The sequence below is a fragment of the Pan troglodytes genome, chromosome 17 (assembly GCF_028858775.2).
Source record: "Pan troglodytes isolate AG18354 chromosome 17, NHGRI_mPanTro3-v2.0_pri, whole genome shotgun sequence".
In the NCBI taxonomy this organism is placed as follows: domain Eukaryota; kingdom Metazoa; phylum Chordata; class Mammalia; order Primates; family Hominidae; genus Pan; species Pan troglodytes.
Window position 1 is genome coordinate 84,378,354 of NC_072415.2, and position 14,308 is coordinate 84,392,661.

Sequence of the window (14,308 nt, forward strand, 5' to 3'; positions counted from 1 at the left end):
TTCAGTTTGGTCCAGGAACAGAGTGAACAATAATGAGAACTATTACAAGTTTGTCCTTGTTTGGATTTCTCTTTGTGGAGCAGAATACAAAGTGAAGATCAAGGGTTTTAGCACAGAACTCCCAAGATTTAGACTTACTGGCCAGGGTAAGCAGGTAGTATTTGGCCATGATAGCATGACAATAGTAGTGGTTTTGAAGTGAATATATTTTAACACTTCTTTAACTTTAGAACCAGATGGGATTAGCTCTAGCAATGGCTATAAGTTTTACCTAGAACACCCGAGTTTGTTGGGTGGTGATCTAAATGGGCAGTCATTTCCTATTAGTATATACATACACAGCAATTGTTCTAAATTGGCCCATATTTTGCCATTTAATATTTTTAGATGGAGGCTCCACAAAGAGTAATTCCTGTAATCCTTCAGAACTGCCTGTCATATTCATTCATGGCTAGACTTGCTCCAGCCTGGAATAGAACTGGTCATCTCTTCATACAAGGTAACTTTATCTTTTTAGTCACTGGGGCTTTCTGAACTAGATTACGTCTGTTATGTGTGTATTAGTCTATTCTCATGCTGCTAATAAAGACATACTGGAGACTGGATAATTTATAAAGGAAAGGTTTAGTGGATTCACAGTTCCACATGGCTGGAGAGGCCTCACAATCATGGCGGAAGATGAAGGAAAAGCAAAGGGACATCTTACTTGGCAGCAGGCAAGAGAGCGTGCTCATGGGAACTCCCCTTTATAAAACCATTAGATCTCATGAGACTTATTCACCATCATGAAAACAGCACATGGAAGCCCCACCCCCATGATTCAATCATCTTCCACCGGGTCCTTCCCACAACATGTGGGAATTATGGGAGCTACAATTCAAGATTCAGATGGGGACACAGCCAAACCATATCAATGTGCATCTGTTCTTAATTTTAAGATATGCAATTTTTAGAAAATAATTATTAAAACTGACCCAACTAAGCAATCTCAAGCAAGCCCACAACAACATAAATATCATTTCTTTACTTTGGGATTATATACAGAGGCCTGATGTTTCTTTAAAAAAATCAGTATGTAATACTTGATACTTAGGAATAAATGTAAGTTACAAAGCAGTATGATAAAATGAGCACAATACTGTTAAAACTGAGAAGCTATCCTGAATTTTTCTTGAAGTCTGACTGTTTTCTAAATGTTTTATAGCAGGAAATAGACATTTGGGGGAAGAATTGGGTATTTCCATCCTTTTAATTGAAGAGATACCTTTTGAATGATTATATTTTTTCAGCTGTCATCAGGTATTACTTTATATAACAACTGCATTTTTAAGTATTTTCTTTAGCTTTGATAATCTCACATCAAGCATAGTTATAAATATCAAGCATGATTATTTATGAGTTGTAATAATATGGCATATTCTATGAATTTTTTAAGGAAGAGATTTTCTTTCTCAGATGGGAAAACAAAGTGCTGTTGGTAAGTAAAAATGCATAAGTCAATAGATAAAACAATATAATTCATAGTTGCTAAAGAAAACAGTATCATATGCTGGGCACAGTGGCTCACGCCTGTAATCCCAACACTTTGGGAGGCCAAGGTAGGTAGATTGTTTGAGCCCACAAGTTCAAGACCAGCCTGGGCAACATGGTAAGACCCCATCTCTACAAAATTATTATCCAGGCACCACACCTGTAGCCCCATCTACTTGGGAGGCTGAAGTGGAGAGCCAGTTGAGCACAGGAGGTTGAGGCTGCAGTGAGCCATGATTGTGCCACTGCATTCCAGCCTGGGTGACAGAGCAAGACCCTATTTCAAAAAAAAAAAAAAAAAAAACCAGTAACATAGATCATTGGGTTGTATAATTATTGATTAATTAGGTTGTATAAGACCTTAATCAGATATTATTGTAATCAGAATTTCACCTGGGAAATCACTTCTTATTCAAAATATACATTCCAGACTGTATGAGAAAAATTCATCTTAATTGGAAAAAGCTATCTTTTTATTCTCTCTACTTAAAGAAAATCATGGCTGTGAAGGAGTTTAATTCTGTAGGCATTTATAATGTATAGTTTCCAGAATCATATCATCAAAAATTCTTTAGTACTGATATAAGTCAAAACTTTATTTCTTATAAGAATAGGATTCATTTTCTCCTTAAAAAATTGGAAAAAGAGACACAGATGATCTAAAGTATACAGTTTACTACATGGCCTAATCCAGTTCTTTCATTGATTTGCACAGTTGTGTTTCAGATAGACACTTTCCTAAACAGTAGTCCAGAGATAGCAGATAGATGAGAATCCTGAGTCACCACCGTAGACATTATTAATCAATCATGGTAGCTTTTCACATCATTTGGGCATAGCCTTAAAATCCTGACCTGTAATCTACAGCTATTAGATCTGGGTTGACTTTCCAGCTGAAGCCTGTTTGCTCTCCTTGCACTAGTTGTATGTTTAATTTGTGTAGTGTCAGTCAGTGTGCCCTGCCTCTGGGTGAATGGGTTCATTACCTACATCTAGTTTCATCTCCAAACACTGTCATGAGACTACAGCTGTAGGGATTAAAAATAACAGTTTAGGAGAGGAAAATTCCTCACTCCTGTGTTAGGATTTGTTTTCGTTTACTTTTATTGAAATGTAATACACAAATTTTAAGTGTCTAGCTCATTGAATTTTAACAAACTAAACATTCTTGTAACCATTTCTCAGATCAAGAAACAACATTAAGAGCACCCCAGAATCCCCCTCATGCTTTTTTCATGTACTAACCCTTCCCAAAGTCACCACTATCCTGACATTTCAGAAGTAGTTTTCTTTATGAAAAAGAAAGGTAAAGACTTCAAGGCTCTAGGAGATTTGGAATATATCTGCCAGTATATTTGAGGATATTTGTTAGTAAAAGACTACTCAAGTCAGAAACATGGTGTGATACCTCTTTAGATTACAGAAGAGGACAATCTCCATATTTATATATATAATATATGTCAGATTTGTGTAAGGTATTTGTTGGATTTTTCTCTTAACTGTGGGGTGTCTCATTTTTTTTATTGTAACCTTGCCTATGACCTGCACCCCCCACACATATTCATGCTGTTTCGTACCTTTGTCCTCTTTTAGATGTCTCATCTGTAAACTGTCAAATATTAAGTGGTTATTATTTGAATTTTACCATGTGCGGAAAAAAATCTGTTCTTGTTTTTGACTTGAATAAGTTCATTTCCTTTGTTACTAAAATACTTAATTTAATAGTAGAGTAATAATTCCAGATAGTTCACAGTTAAATATTTTATTTTCAGTATTAAACATCAATGTAACAGAAACTCAAGTTTGTCTAAGTATAGAAGCTTGCACAATCAGACTGCCAGCACCTGAGGTACCACATATTGTGATTTCTATACTTTATTATATTTACTATATACTTTTTATATTTATTATTGTTACTAACGTGATTAGGTTTTAATTTTTAACATGAAGCGTGCTAGAAAGGTTTTTATTATCAAAATCTGTATTATTAAATGCTTGATGTATTTATATCATTCTAAATCTGCTTCCCCAAAGAAAATATTGTTCTGTCCATTTAACACAGGTCTTCACATTATTCCTTTGTTCAAAAACTTTGTTAAGATTGTATCCAAGACTCTCCACAACCTATCCTGTCTTAGCACCCACTTCTTGCCTCTTCTTTCACCTCCAAATATAAAAAGCATGATTTCAGCTCTTACTAAATTTAATATTAATTCCCCTGCCATTGATATTCTGGTAGCATTTTTTTGCATCTATTTTTTACACATAACACTTTCTGTCTTCTTAGTAGAAGGATATGTCTTTTATTTTGTGGATTCCCATAGCACGTAGCATAGAACCTTACACACTAGTGTCACTCAATGTTATTGTCTTTCCTCTAGGCCAGTAGTTCTCAATGGAAGCGGTTGAGGGCAGGGAAATGAATGATTGGCTCCTTATGAGAAATTTGGCAATGTCTAGAGACAATTTTGGTTATCACAGTGGAGGAAGGATGGTGTTGCTACTGACATCTAGTGGGTAGAGGCCAGAGAAGGGATGCTAATGAATATCTTCCCCTGCACAGGACAGTCATCTTATCCCCACCCACAGAATTATCCAGCCCAAAGTGTCAATAGTGTGGAGGTTGAGAAACCCCAGGCATAGGACAAATGATGCTTCCTTTGCTTAGAATGCCCCTCTGATTGGCTATATGTGACCTGCTCATCATTTAAGGGCCAACTCAAATGCTACTCCTCTATTCATTTATTTCCATTTAATTCTTTGATTACCTCTTATGTGGATAAGTAACAAAGGACAATGGATAAGTCCAAGATGAATAGGATCTACTTTTCTGCCCTGGAGAATCACTTAAGCCAGTAGGGAAGATGACCTGCATATAAATAACTGGAATGGGTAACATGACATGTATATCTTGGACTGATGAGGAACCTTCCCAAGGTTCCAAACCCTGTGTGATCTCCCACCCTCATTTAAACCCTCATACTCTCCTGTACCAAACTGTCTTTGTTTTCTGTCACTTAGAATACCTGAAATTGGGTAATTTGTAAAGAAAATGAATTTATTTATTAAAGTTATAGAGGCCATGTCCGGTGAGGACCTTCTTGCTTTCGGGGTCTCTCTGCTGAGTCCTGAGGTGGCACAAGGCATCACATAGCAAGAGGGCAGGGTGTGGAAGCTGAGGTCTCTCTTCCTTTTATAAAGCCATGAGTCCTACTCCCATGATAAACCATTAATTCATTAACCTTCTAATCCACTAATCCATGAATGGATTAATCCATTCATGAGGGCAAAGCCCTCATCACTCAATCACCTGTTAAAGGCTCCACATTGGCTCAGCACGGTGGCTCACACCTGTAATCCCAGCACTTTGGGAGGCCGAAGTGGGTGGATCATGAGGTTAGGAGTATAAGATCAGCTGGCCAAAATGGTGTAACCCTGTCTCTACTAAAAATACAAAAATTAGCTGGGCATGGTGGTGCATTCCTGTAATCCCAGCTACTCAGGAGGCTGGGGCAGGAGAGTTGTTGGAACTGGGACCCAGGAGGCAGAGGTAGCAGTGAGCCAAGATCATGCCACTGCACTCCAGTCTGGGCTACAGAAGAGCAAGACTCCATCTTAGAGGGGGGGAAAAAAAAAAAGGCTCCATCTCTCAATACTGCCACGTTGGGGATTAAATTCCAAAATGAGTTTTGGAGGGGACAGATAGTCAAATTGTAGTTTATACTCACATGCTTATTTCTATTTTTATACCTCTGATTTTCTTATAAGAAGCATCATGAAGACTAATATTGTGGCTTATTCAACTTTGAATTTTCTACAGATGATACTTCTGTATTCTACACCTCAGTTTGAACCAATTTAGAGATTGACAGAGGAGTAAGACATAAATAGAGATCAGAATGTCACCTGTATTACTTGGGTGAGATTATAATTTATCCTCAAAATAGGATGCTTCTGAGAGTGAAAGTGGCACTAACCTGAGGAGATACTGGCCCAACATGCACGAACTGGGATATATAGTCATGCTGTTCATTACTGGAAAGGAAAAACAGCTCTTGGAGGACATGGTTTATCTGAACCTTAGAATTAGGCAGACTTACCCACTCACTTATTGCAGTAGTGGAAAAACCTTAGGCCTCCCTTGGGAGACCAGGCACTCGTTCTGATATGACAAAGAGAATGCAGAACACCACTCTCTGCCAGCAGGCCAACTCCCAAGAGGAAGGGGAGGAGGTGAGCCAGCATGCCTGGTTATTCATCCCAATTTTACCGTCTGTATTAGTCCATTCTCATGCTGCTCTGAAGAAATACCTAAGACTAGATAATTTATAAAGGAAAGAGGTTTAATTGACTCACAGTTCCTCATGACTGGGAAGGCCTTAGGAAACTTACAGTCATGGTGGAAGGGGAAGCAAGCATGTCCTTCTTCACAAGGTGGCAGGAGAAAAAAGTGCAGAGCAAAGGGGGAAAGGCCCTTTATAAAACCATCAGATCTCTTGAGAACTCACTATCACAAGAACTGCATGAGGGTAACTGCCCCCATGAGTAAATTACCTCCCACTGGGTCCCTCCCACAACATGTGGGGATTATGGAAACTACAGTTCAAGATGAGATTTGGGTGGCAGTGCAGCCAAACCATATCACCATCCATATGCCCTAGGGAGGAATGAATGACAGAGCAGAATGATTCCAGGAATATGTGTTAGTAGAGCTTTCTGGGCATGGAAGGAAACACCAAAAATGGGGCAATAACATTCCTTTCCTCTATTCAACATTATACACTCAACATGTACTTGTTAAATTAAATCAATTCTCTAAATTATGATTGTTCATCAGCTTCTCTGAATCTCACTTTTACTTATGTTTTTGATATGGTGTCTTACACATTCTGACTGCTACAAAAATTAGTTTCATATATACCTATGCTCCCACTAAATTGTAATATTTTTGAGATTCTAGGTCCTGTGTTATTCATTTTTATTCCCCATGGAGCCTAAAAGATAATTGCATTTAATTTTCCTTTTATTAAAATCTGGCATTGGTTATGTTAACCAAAAAGTGACTGAGGCAGATCTCAGCTGACTCAGGTTTATTTTGCCAAGGTTGATGACATGCCCAGGGAAAAGAAATACAAGTTACAATAGGATCTTTGCCCCATGCTTTTTCCAAACAGGGTTTTGAGGACTTCAGTATTTAAAGGGGAAAGAACAAGCAGAAGGGGAAAGAGGAAGGGGAGAAAAGAGGAGGAGGGTAGGCAATGAGGCAAATGGTTACATTCTTGTGAGGCTTTGATTACAGCTGAGTGAACCTACATTATACACATGAAAAGGGGTAGCAGAAAAGTCAATTATGCATTTCTCTCACTCAGTAAATCTACATTTACAGCAATAATCTGAAACTAAGCTGTCTGGGAATGAAAGGAAGGCAGGGGTTTTTTGTTTGTTTTTTGTTTTTGTGTGATTCAGTTACCAAGCTTAATGTTCCCTTTGGCATAGTGAGTTTGGGGTTCTGAGATTCTGGTTTTTTTCTTTCATAGTTATTAGGTCAGGTTGTGGGGAGGGGAGAAATAAGGATGAAGAGGTGAGAAGGAGGATGTTTCTGGTTTCTCTTCCCTCCAGTTTATTTTGTTTGCTTTCATTCCCCCTTTCAAAAATCTACCATGGCCCCCATTGACTATAAGATGAAATCTCAGCTGTTTACTATGATATACAAGGTCTTCAGCAAACTGATCCAAACCAACCTTACTTATAGCCTCATCTCCCATTACTGCTCTCCAAGTAGCCAGACTATGAATTGTTTCTCAAAGATAGTATGGTCTTTCATCCTTCCATGTCTTTGATCTCACAGTTGTCTAAATCTGTAATTCCCTTTCTTCTGCTCATCTTTCAAGGCTTATCTCAGACATCACCCCTTTGAAGAATTTCCCAGCTCCTAAGTCTCATCTCTCTTGGTGCTCTCTGCCTTGTTTATCACATATTATCTATGCAAATGTCTCATTCAACTGAGAAGTCCTAGAGGGAAGGGTCTGTGTCTTATTAATCTTTCTATCATAGGAGCCTACTCTAGTGCCTGTCACTCACTTTAGTAAAGATTTATGGAATGAATGGAGCATTGACTGGAGTGAAAGACTAATTTATTTTTTGAACTAGGTGACTTTTGTTTCTAAATTCTTTTTTAATTCCTCTGGGCTAGAGATTGGAGTAGTTTTCTAAATCCTGACCTTTGACCCTATTTAGACAAATTTTGAAGCAGTTTATTATAATTCATTATGAAAAATGGGATTTCAGCCCTTATCTTTACAATTTAAATAGAGATCAAAAAATTTAAGAGGTAATTGAAACAGTAATTTACTCATTTCTCAAATTTTGGACTGTGCTAAACTTTAAAATAATGCTTTCCTGGAAGTAATTAAATGTTTCTAAAGGAATTTATATGCACAAGTTGCCATTTTACTGTTTGGTGCATTGAGATTATAATTGAATCCACAGTTACATGAGGGATATATTTCAGAAAAGCATTATGTAATATTAAACTGTTTGCCTTGAAATTTAATTATATGGAAAATTTGGGAAATGAGTGCCTCGAAACAAATTTCTATTTATTTCATAGATGGATATTTACTGGGTACTACTATGTATATATGCCAAGTGCTGAAGGAAAACACCTTTTCCTCCCAGAATGTTTTATCTAGGTCAGAAGAAAGAGGAGCATGCACACATAAAACTTACCAGAAGAAGGGAACATTTACCGAGTACTGGTTAATATTCACATACCCAGAAAATTCAGTGTAGGCCTAGAATCACATTAAAATTCTCAGATCTGCACTTATTGGCAGTGCCTCTTTGGCATGTTAGTAAATCTTGCAGAATCTCCATTTTTCTTATAAATTGGAGATAATGATATCCCTTCTAGGGTTGTAAGGAGGTTATGGTGTAAAGTACATTAAGGGCCTAGCATAGTACCTGGCAGTAGAGGTTAAAAAATGATAGCTATTGTTATTATTTTATAAATAAGTAAATGAAGACACAAAGCAGTTAAGTAAGTTGCTCTGGATCATAAAGGTAGTAAGAGATTCAGGATCTGAGTTTGTCCTTCAACTCTGTCCTTTCTGCTGTACCATGCTTCCTTCACCTAGCCTTAGGTTTTTTGGTTCAAATTTGTATGTCCCATAGAGCCTTACAGAAATAGAAACCTAATATATGTTAAATAAAAATATATTAAAAAACAATGTTTGGTAATGGAGTATCAAAATTTGTGTTATAGGAACTATGTTACTTGAGGAATTAAGAGAAAAAGAAAATGTCTGAGGGAATCATATGTGAAATCTTTGAAACACTTATAATATTTTTCACATTTTTCTTCTTGAAATAATCTCCTCTCTTGATTTATCTGAAACTGATTTTTCTAGAATCTCCAGGAATTCATTTATCTTCATTCATTTATGATTTTAAATGTTGCTGTTTCTTAGGGTTCCATTTTCAGCCCTCTTTTCCTTAGCAGGCTTACCCATTTCAGTGGCTTCAGCCTATACACCAGTACCTCCCAAATATTCTTGTATAGTTGTAATTTTTCTGTCATCTCTTGGATACTTTCAAATGAATGTACTAATGGCAGTCAGACCCAATTATGTCTAAAACTGAATGTATTTATTTGTCACCTTCCTCAACCCCAAATCTGTTCCTCCTGTGTAATTATTCTTTTCATTAGTGGCATCAGCAGTCAATAATTTACCTACCTAAAGACTTCAGAATCATCCTTGGCTTTCCCTCTTTCTCACTTTCTCTTTCCAGTTAGTCTTTAATAGCCTACTGTGGTCTCTGAAATGGACTTCTCTCTGCCTCCATTTATGTTGCTCTAATTCAGACTCCCTTTTTTTACTTGAACTATTAAACCAGTCTCCATATGGGCCTTGTTTCCAGCCTTTCTCCTTCAAGTGTATTATCTAATTTTTCCTTACAATGTCAACAGAGTTCACTTTCTAAAACAAAGGTCCCCAGCCTAAATATCTTTAGTATTTCAACATTGCCTAGAGAAAATTAAGTCTAAATTCTTCAGATTGGCGTTATAAGGAGAAAATAATATTTATTGAATACCTGCTTTTCAGTATGGTTTTGGTCATCATATAAGGGCACTTTATAAATATTTGCTAAATAAAGAAATACAAAGGGTTAGCATTCGCAGTCTCTTGGAGTATATGGTGAACAGCTGGGTGCTTTGCCAGTCTTTAATCTGTGTTGAGAAAGACCAATGTAAACAATAAGTACTGGTACTTATTGAGGTCCCTGCAGCAATCGACTTGAGTCTCTGAATACTGTAGAAAGTACCCAGAGGATGTATACTCAAGCTGTATAAGTAGGTGTATGTGGGAACCCATAAACTTTAAACATTTGAACCTGATATCTACCTTCTGTGAATTCAATTTTAAGTTCTGTTTTCTCTCAGTTTAGTCCTCCCTCTGCAACCAGTCTTTTCTGACATTCATAACCATGCCTCCTCTAACCATGTTTTTATCACACATTTCAGGCAACTGATCTCTTAAGCACAGTACATCACAGTGCAAGATTTATCTCTTGTGCACAGGAAAATATGTGTCCTTATTCATTCTGCGTGTCCTTGCTCTTTTACCTCACAACGTAACTAGCATATCTTATCTTCCTCTTCCTGCATTCATGTTTTCTGCTCTTCCCTGCTCCTCCATTTCCATTAGTCTTGATGAATGACATAGGAACTCAGAGAAGGATCAGTCACTGGACATGGAGAAGATGGGTCTAGATCCAGGCATTAGGACCTTATTGGTAGGAGTCCAGGCAATAAAAAGTTGTCCAGTTTAGTTGGACTTCCTTGAAAAGTAGTAGGCAGCGAAGTTAGAACATTGTTTCCCAAAAGATGTTAGGTGGTTGGTTAAGAATGGGGTAAGGGTTTATGAATCATTCTGTCTAATCTTAATATAGTGTCCTTTCACCCATTAATACTTTATTTTTTCACCCTCCTTGAGGTCTCTTTATATCTTTGGCTAACTAGAACAGTGCCTCTCAGGGAGATTTTCCAGGGTAAGAGAGCTGTAATTGGCAAACTCTTGTAGGTTAAATACAAGCCAAAATGCCCTACAGGGAGGACACTTGAGGAACAGGGAAGAAAGTGTTCTAGGAAGCTGGGAGGGGTATAAAAGGAGACTGGAGCATTGGCTCTGTCTTTTCTCCTCCAAAAGACCAGATGGAGGTATAATTCCCTTACTCATCCTCCATTTAAAAAAACAATTGAGGTTAAAAGCTATTATTTTAAAATATGAACACCTTCCTTTGGAAGAGATTCAACTTCCTGCAAATTAACATAATTAAAAAAACACCTGAAAACCAACTAAAATCACTGCGAAATAGGAGTTTGGGCTTGGATGGTAAGAGGGAAAGCATGAAATACTTCATATATTGTATAAAGGAGAAGCAGGGTGAGCTGCAACTTTGACTACTTATGTAAAGTGGTTATGCATGATTCAATGTAACTTAAGACTTTAAATCTACTTTATAACCTACTGTTTGTGTGTAACAAATATGTGTCTTTTAAAATGTTTCCTTTTTTGCCAAATGATTTGAGGACTTACAAATCTTATTTCTATTAAAAGCTAAAAGAGTTTGAGATTTCCCAGAGTATTATAAAGGATTTTCATGCTAACAAGCATGCTGTCATTGAGAGACATTCCATTTTAAGCAACTGGTGCTACGTTTTGCCAAGGTGAGATTTCAATTTGTAATATCTAGGGTGGGTTCAAAATATGGTGGCTTCCCTTATTTTGCTTTCTTAACATTGATATGTGTAAAAGTATAAACTATTCTGGTGAATTTTAAAATACTGAATTATGACTTCACAAAGGTATTGAAACAATATTGTCATATTTACAAAAGCCATGAATTTTCTTTATCAAATTAATAATTTTATTATATATTCACATCTTATTAGATCTAGTTTCAAAAAAGGTAATATTTCTAAATTTCTCATTATAAAATGAAAACTATCAAAATAATATTAATAAAACCTCATAAACTTGTATCTAATAATGATTCATTATAATTTGATATGAGCTGAGTTTTGAGTTTGTACTATTTTCAGGAAAAAATAATTTGGTACTAGTATAAGCAGGACTGTTGGGATAAAATTTTAAATTGCTTAGGAAAAAGAACTTCAGTAGCATACACATAATAATTCAATCATTGAAGCTGGGAGGAGGTAGGTAGAAAACATAGGTTTGACCCTCTTTACAGACTTTTCCCTAAAGTCTAACAATTACCAGCAATATCTTTGGGTGGAAAAATTTATTAGTCATTATTTTGTGCTTACAATTGGCATGTTGTTTACAAAAATCTAATTTAGTTTTTTCTAGTAATTCTAGTTGTTAAAATATAATACAAATAAAGGCCATATATGACAAACCTGTAGCTAACATCATACTCAACAGTGAAAAATTGAAAGCTTTTTTCTCTAAAATCAGGAACAAGACAAGGATGCCCACTCTCTCCATTTCTGTTCAACATAGTACTAGAAGTCCTAGCTAGAGCAGTTAGACAAGAGAAAGAAATAAAAGGCATCCAACTTGTAAAGGAAGAAGTTAAATTGTTGCTGTATGCAGGTGACATGATCTTATGTATAGAAAACCCTAAAGACTCCACAAAAAAACTGTTAGAACTAATAAACAGATTCAGTAAAGTTGTTGAATACAAAATCACATAAAAAAGTAGCATTTCTATATACTAACAACAAACTATCTGTAAAAGAAATCAATGAAAATAATTTTGTCTGTAACAGCTACCAAAAACATACTTAGCAATAAATTTAACAACCAAGGAGGTGAAAGACCTGTACACTGAAAACTACGTATCTGTGAAAAAGCACAGACAACAAAAGCAAAAATAGACAAATGTGGTTACATCACTGAAAAGCTTCTATATGGCAAAGGAAACAGTCAACAGAGTGAAGAGACAACTTACAGAATGAGAGAAAATATTTGTAAACCGTACATCTGATAAAGAGCTACTATCCAAAGTATATAAGGAACTCAAATAACTCAATAGCAAGAAAACAAGTAACCTGATTTTAAAATGGGCAAAGCCCTCGAATAACATTTCTCAAAAGAAGATATTTAAGTGACCAACAGGTGTATGAAGAAATGCTCAACACCACTAATCATCAGGGAAATGCAAATTAAAGTCACAATGAGAGATCACCTCATACCTGATGAATGGCTATTATCAAAATGACAAAATATAACAAATACTGGCAAGGATGTGGGGAAAAGGGAACACTTGCACACTGTTGATGAGAATGTAAAATTAGTTCAGCCATCATGGAAAACAGTATGGAGGTTCCTCAAAAAATTAAAAATAGAACTATCTTATGATCTAGCAATCCCACTACTGGTGATACATACAAAAGAAATTAAATCAGTATGTTGAAGAGATATCTGCACCCCCATGTTCATTTCAGCATTATTCATAATAGCCAAGATATGGAATCAACCTAAGTGCCCAGCAACAGATGAATGGATAAAGAAGTATGTGGTATATACACAAATAGAATAGTAGTCACCCTTAAAAGAGAAGGAAATCCTGTCATTTGCAACATGGATGAATCTAAGGGATATTATGTTAAATGAAATAAGCCAGGCACAGAAAGACAAATACCTTATGACCTCACTTCCTTGTGGACTCTAAAACAATTGAACTCTCAGAAGCAGAGAGTAGAATAGTGCTTACTGGGGCTGGGTAGGTGGGAGTGAAGGAGTGGATTGGGGAGATGTTGGTGAAAGGATACAAAATTTCAGTTATATAGGAAGGATAACTTCAAAAGATCTATTGTACAGCATAGTGACTATAGTTAATAAAAATGTATTAGGTTGGTGCAAAAGTAATTGCAGTTTTTGCTATTGAAAGTAATGGCAAAAATCGCAATTACTTTTTTTACATACATATTAAAAATCACTAAGAAGGGGTGAGGTGGCTCACATCTGTAATCCCAGCACTTTGGGAGGCCAAGGCAGGCAGATCACCTGAGGCCAGGATTGAGACCAGCCTGGCCAACATGGCAAAACCCTGTCTCTACTAAAAATACAAAAATTAGCTGAGCATAGTGGTGCATGCTTGTAATCCCAGCTGGCGGCTAAGGCAGGAGAATCGCTTGAACGATGGCTTGAACCTGGGAAGCAGAGGTTGCCATGAGCTGAGATTGCACCACTGCCCTCCAACCTGGGCAACAGAGCGAGACACTGTCTCAAAAAATAAATAATAGCACTAAGAGCACATTTTAAGTGGTCTACCACAAAAAAAAAGTATGTGAGTAAATGCATGTTAATTAGCTCGACTTAGCAATCCAAAATGTATACATATTTTGAAATATGTCATGATAAATAATATATACTATTTTTATTTGTCAATTAAAGCAAAATAAAAAGATTTAGTACAACGTGTTTGAAACTTGAGATGTATAGCTAGTGAGATAGTTGTTGAATCTTTTTTGAACACTTTCTAAATCATGTAGTTGACTTATTAAACTATATTTAAGCATTGGCTCATAATAGCTTCCTCTCATTTTTCATAGTATGAAAATGGGACAAATTATAAATATTTTTCATGCCATCCCCGCTGCCTGTCCTTTTCACTCATATGGAGATTTCCAGAGATACTGGGATGCCGTGGTAAGGAATGGAAATATATGTTACATTAGAAGTTATTGATTTTTGTTTATTGTAACTTAACCTAAGTTTAGCTTTCTCCAAGATATTTAAAATTT

At 36.4% G+C, this 14,308-nt stretch overlaps 1 protein-coding gene across 1 annotated transcript in view; it reads left to right on the plus strand.

The window, feature by feature from the left end:
- The window catches only part of C18H18orf63 (chromosome 18 C18orf63 homolog), a 43,132-nt gene that overhangs the window by 11,805 nt on the left and 17,019 nt on the right, over window positions 1–14,308 (plus strand). Inside the window, exons 5-9 of the mRNA XM_009434180.5 lie at window positions 388–499; window positions 1,436–1,477; window positions 3,303–3,379; window positions 11,151–11,260; window positions 14,117–14,213. Coding sequence (XP_009432455.3) covers window positions 388–499; window positions 1,436–1,477; window positions 3,303–3,379; window positions 11,151–11,260; window positions 14,117–14,213 — 438 coding nt within the window. The remainder of the gene's footprint in view (window positions 1–387; window positions 500–1,435; window positions 1,478–3,302; window positions 3,380–11,150; window positions 11,261–14,116; window positions 14,214–14,308) is intronic.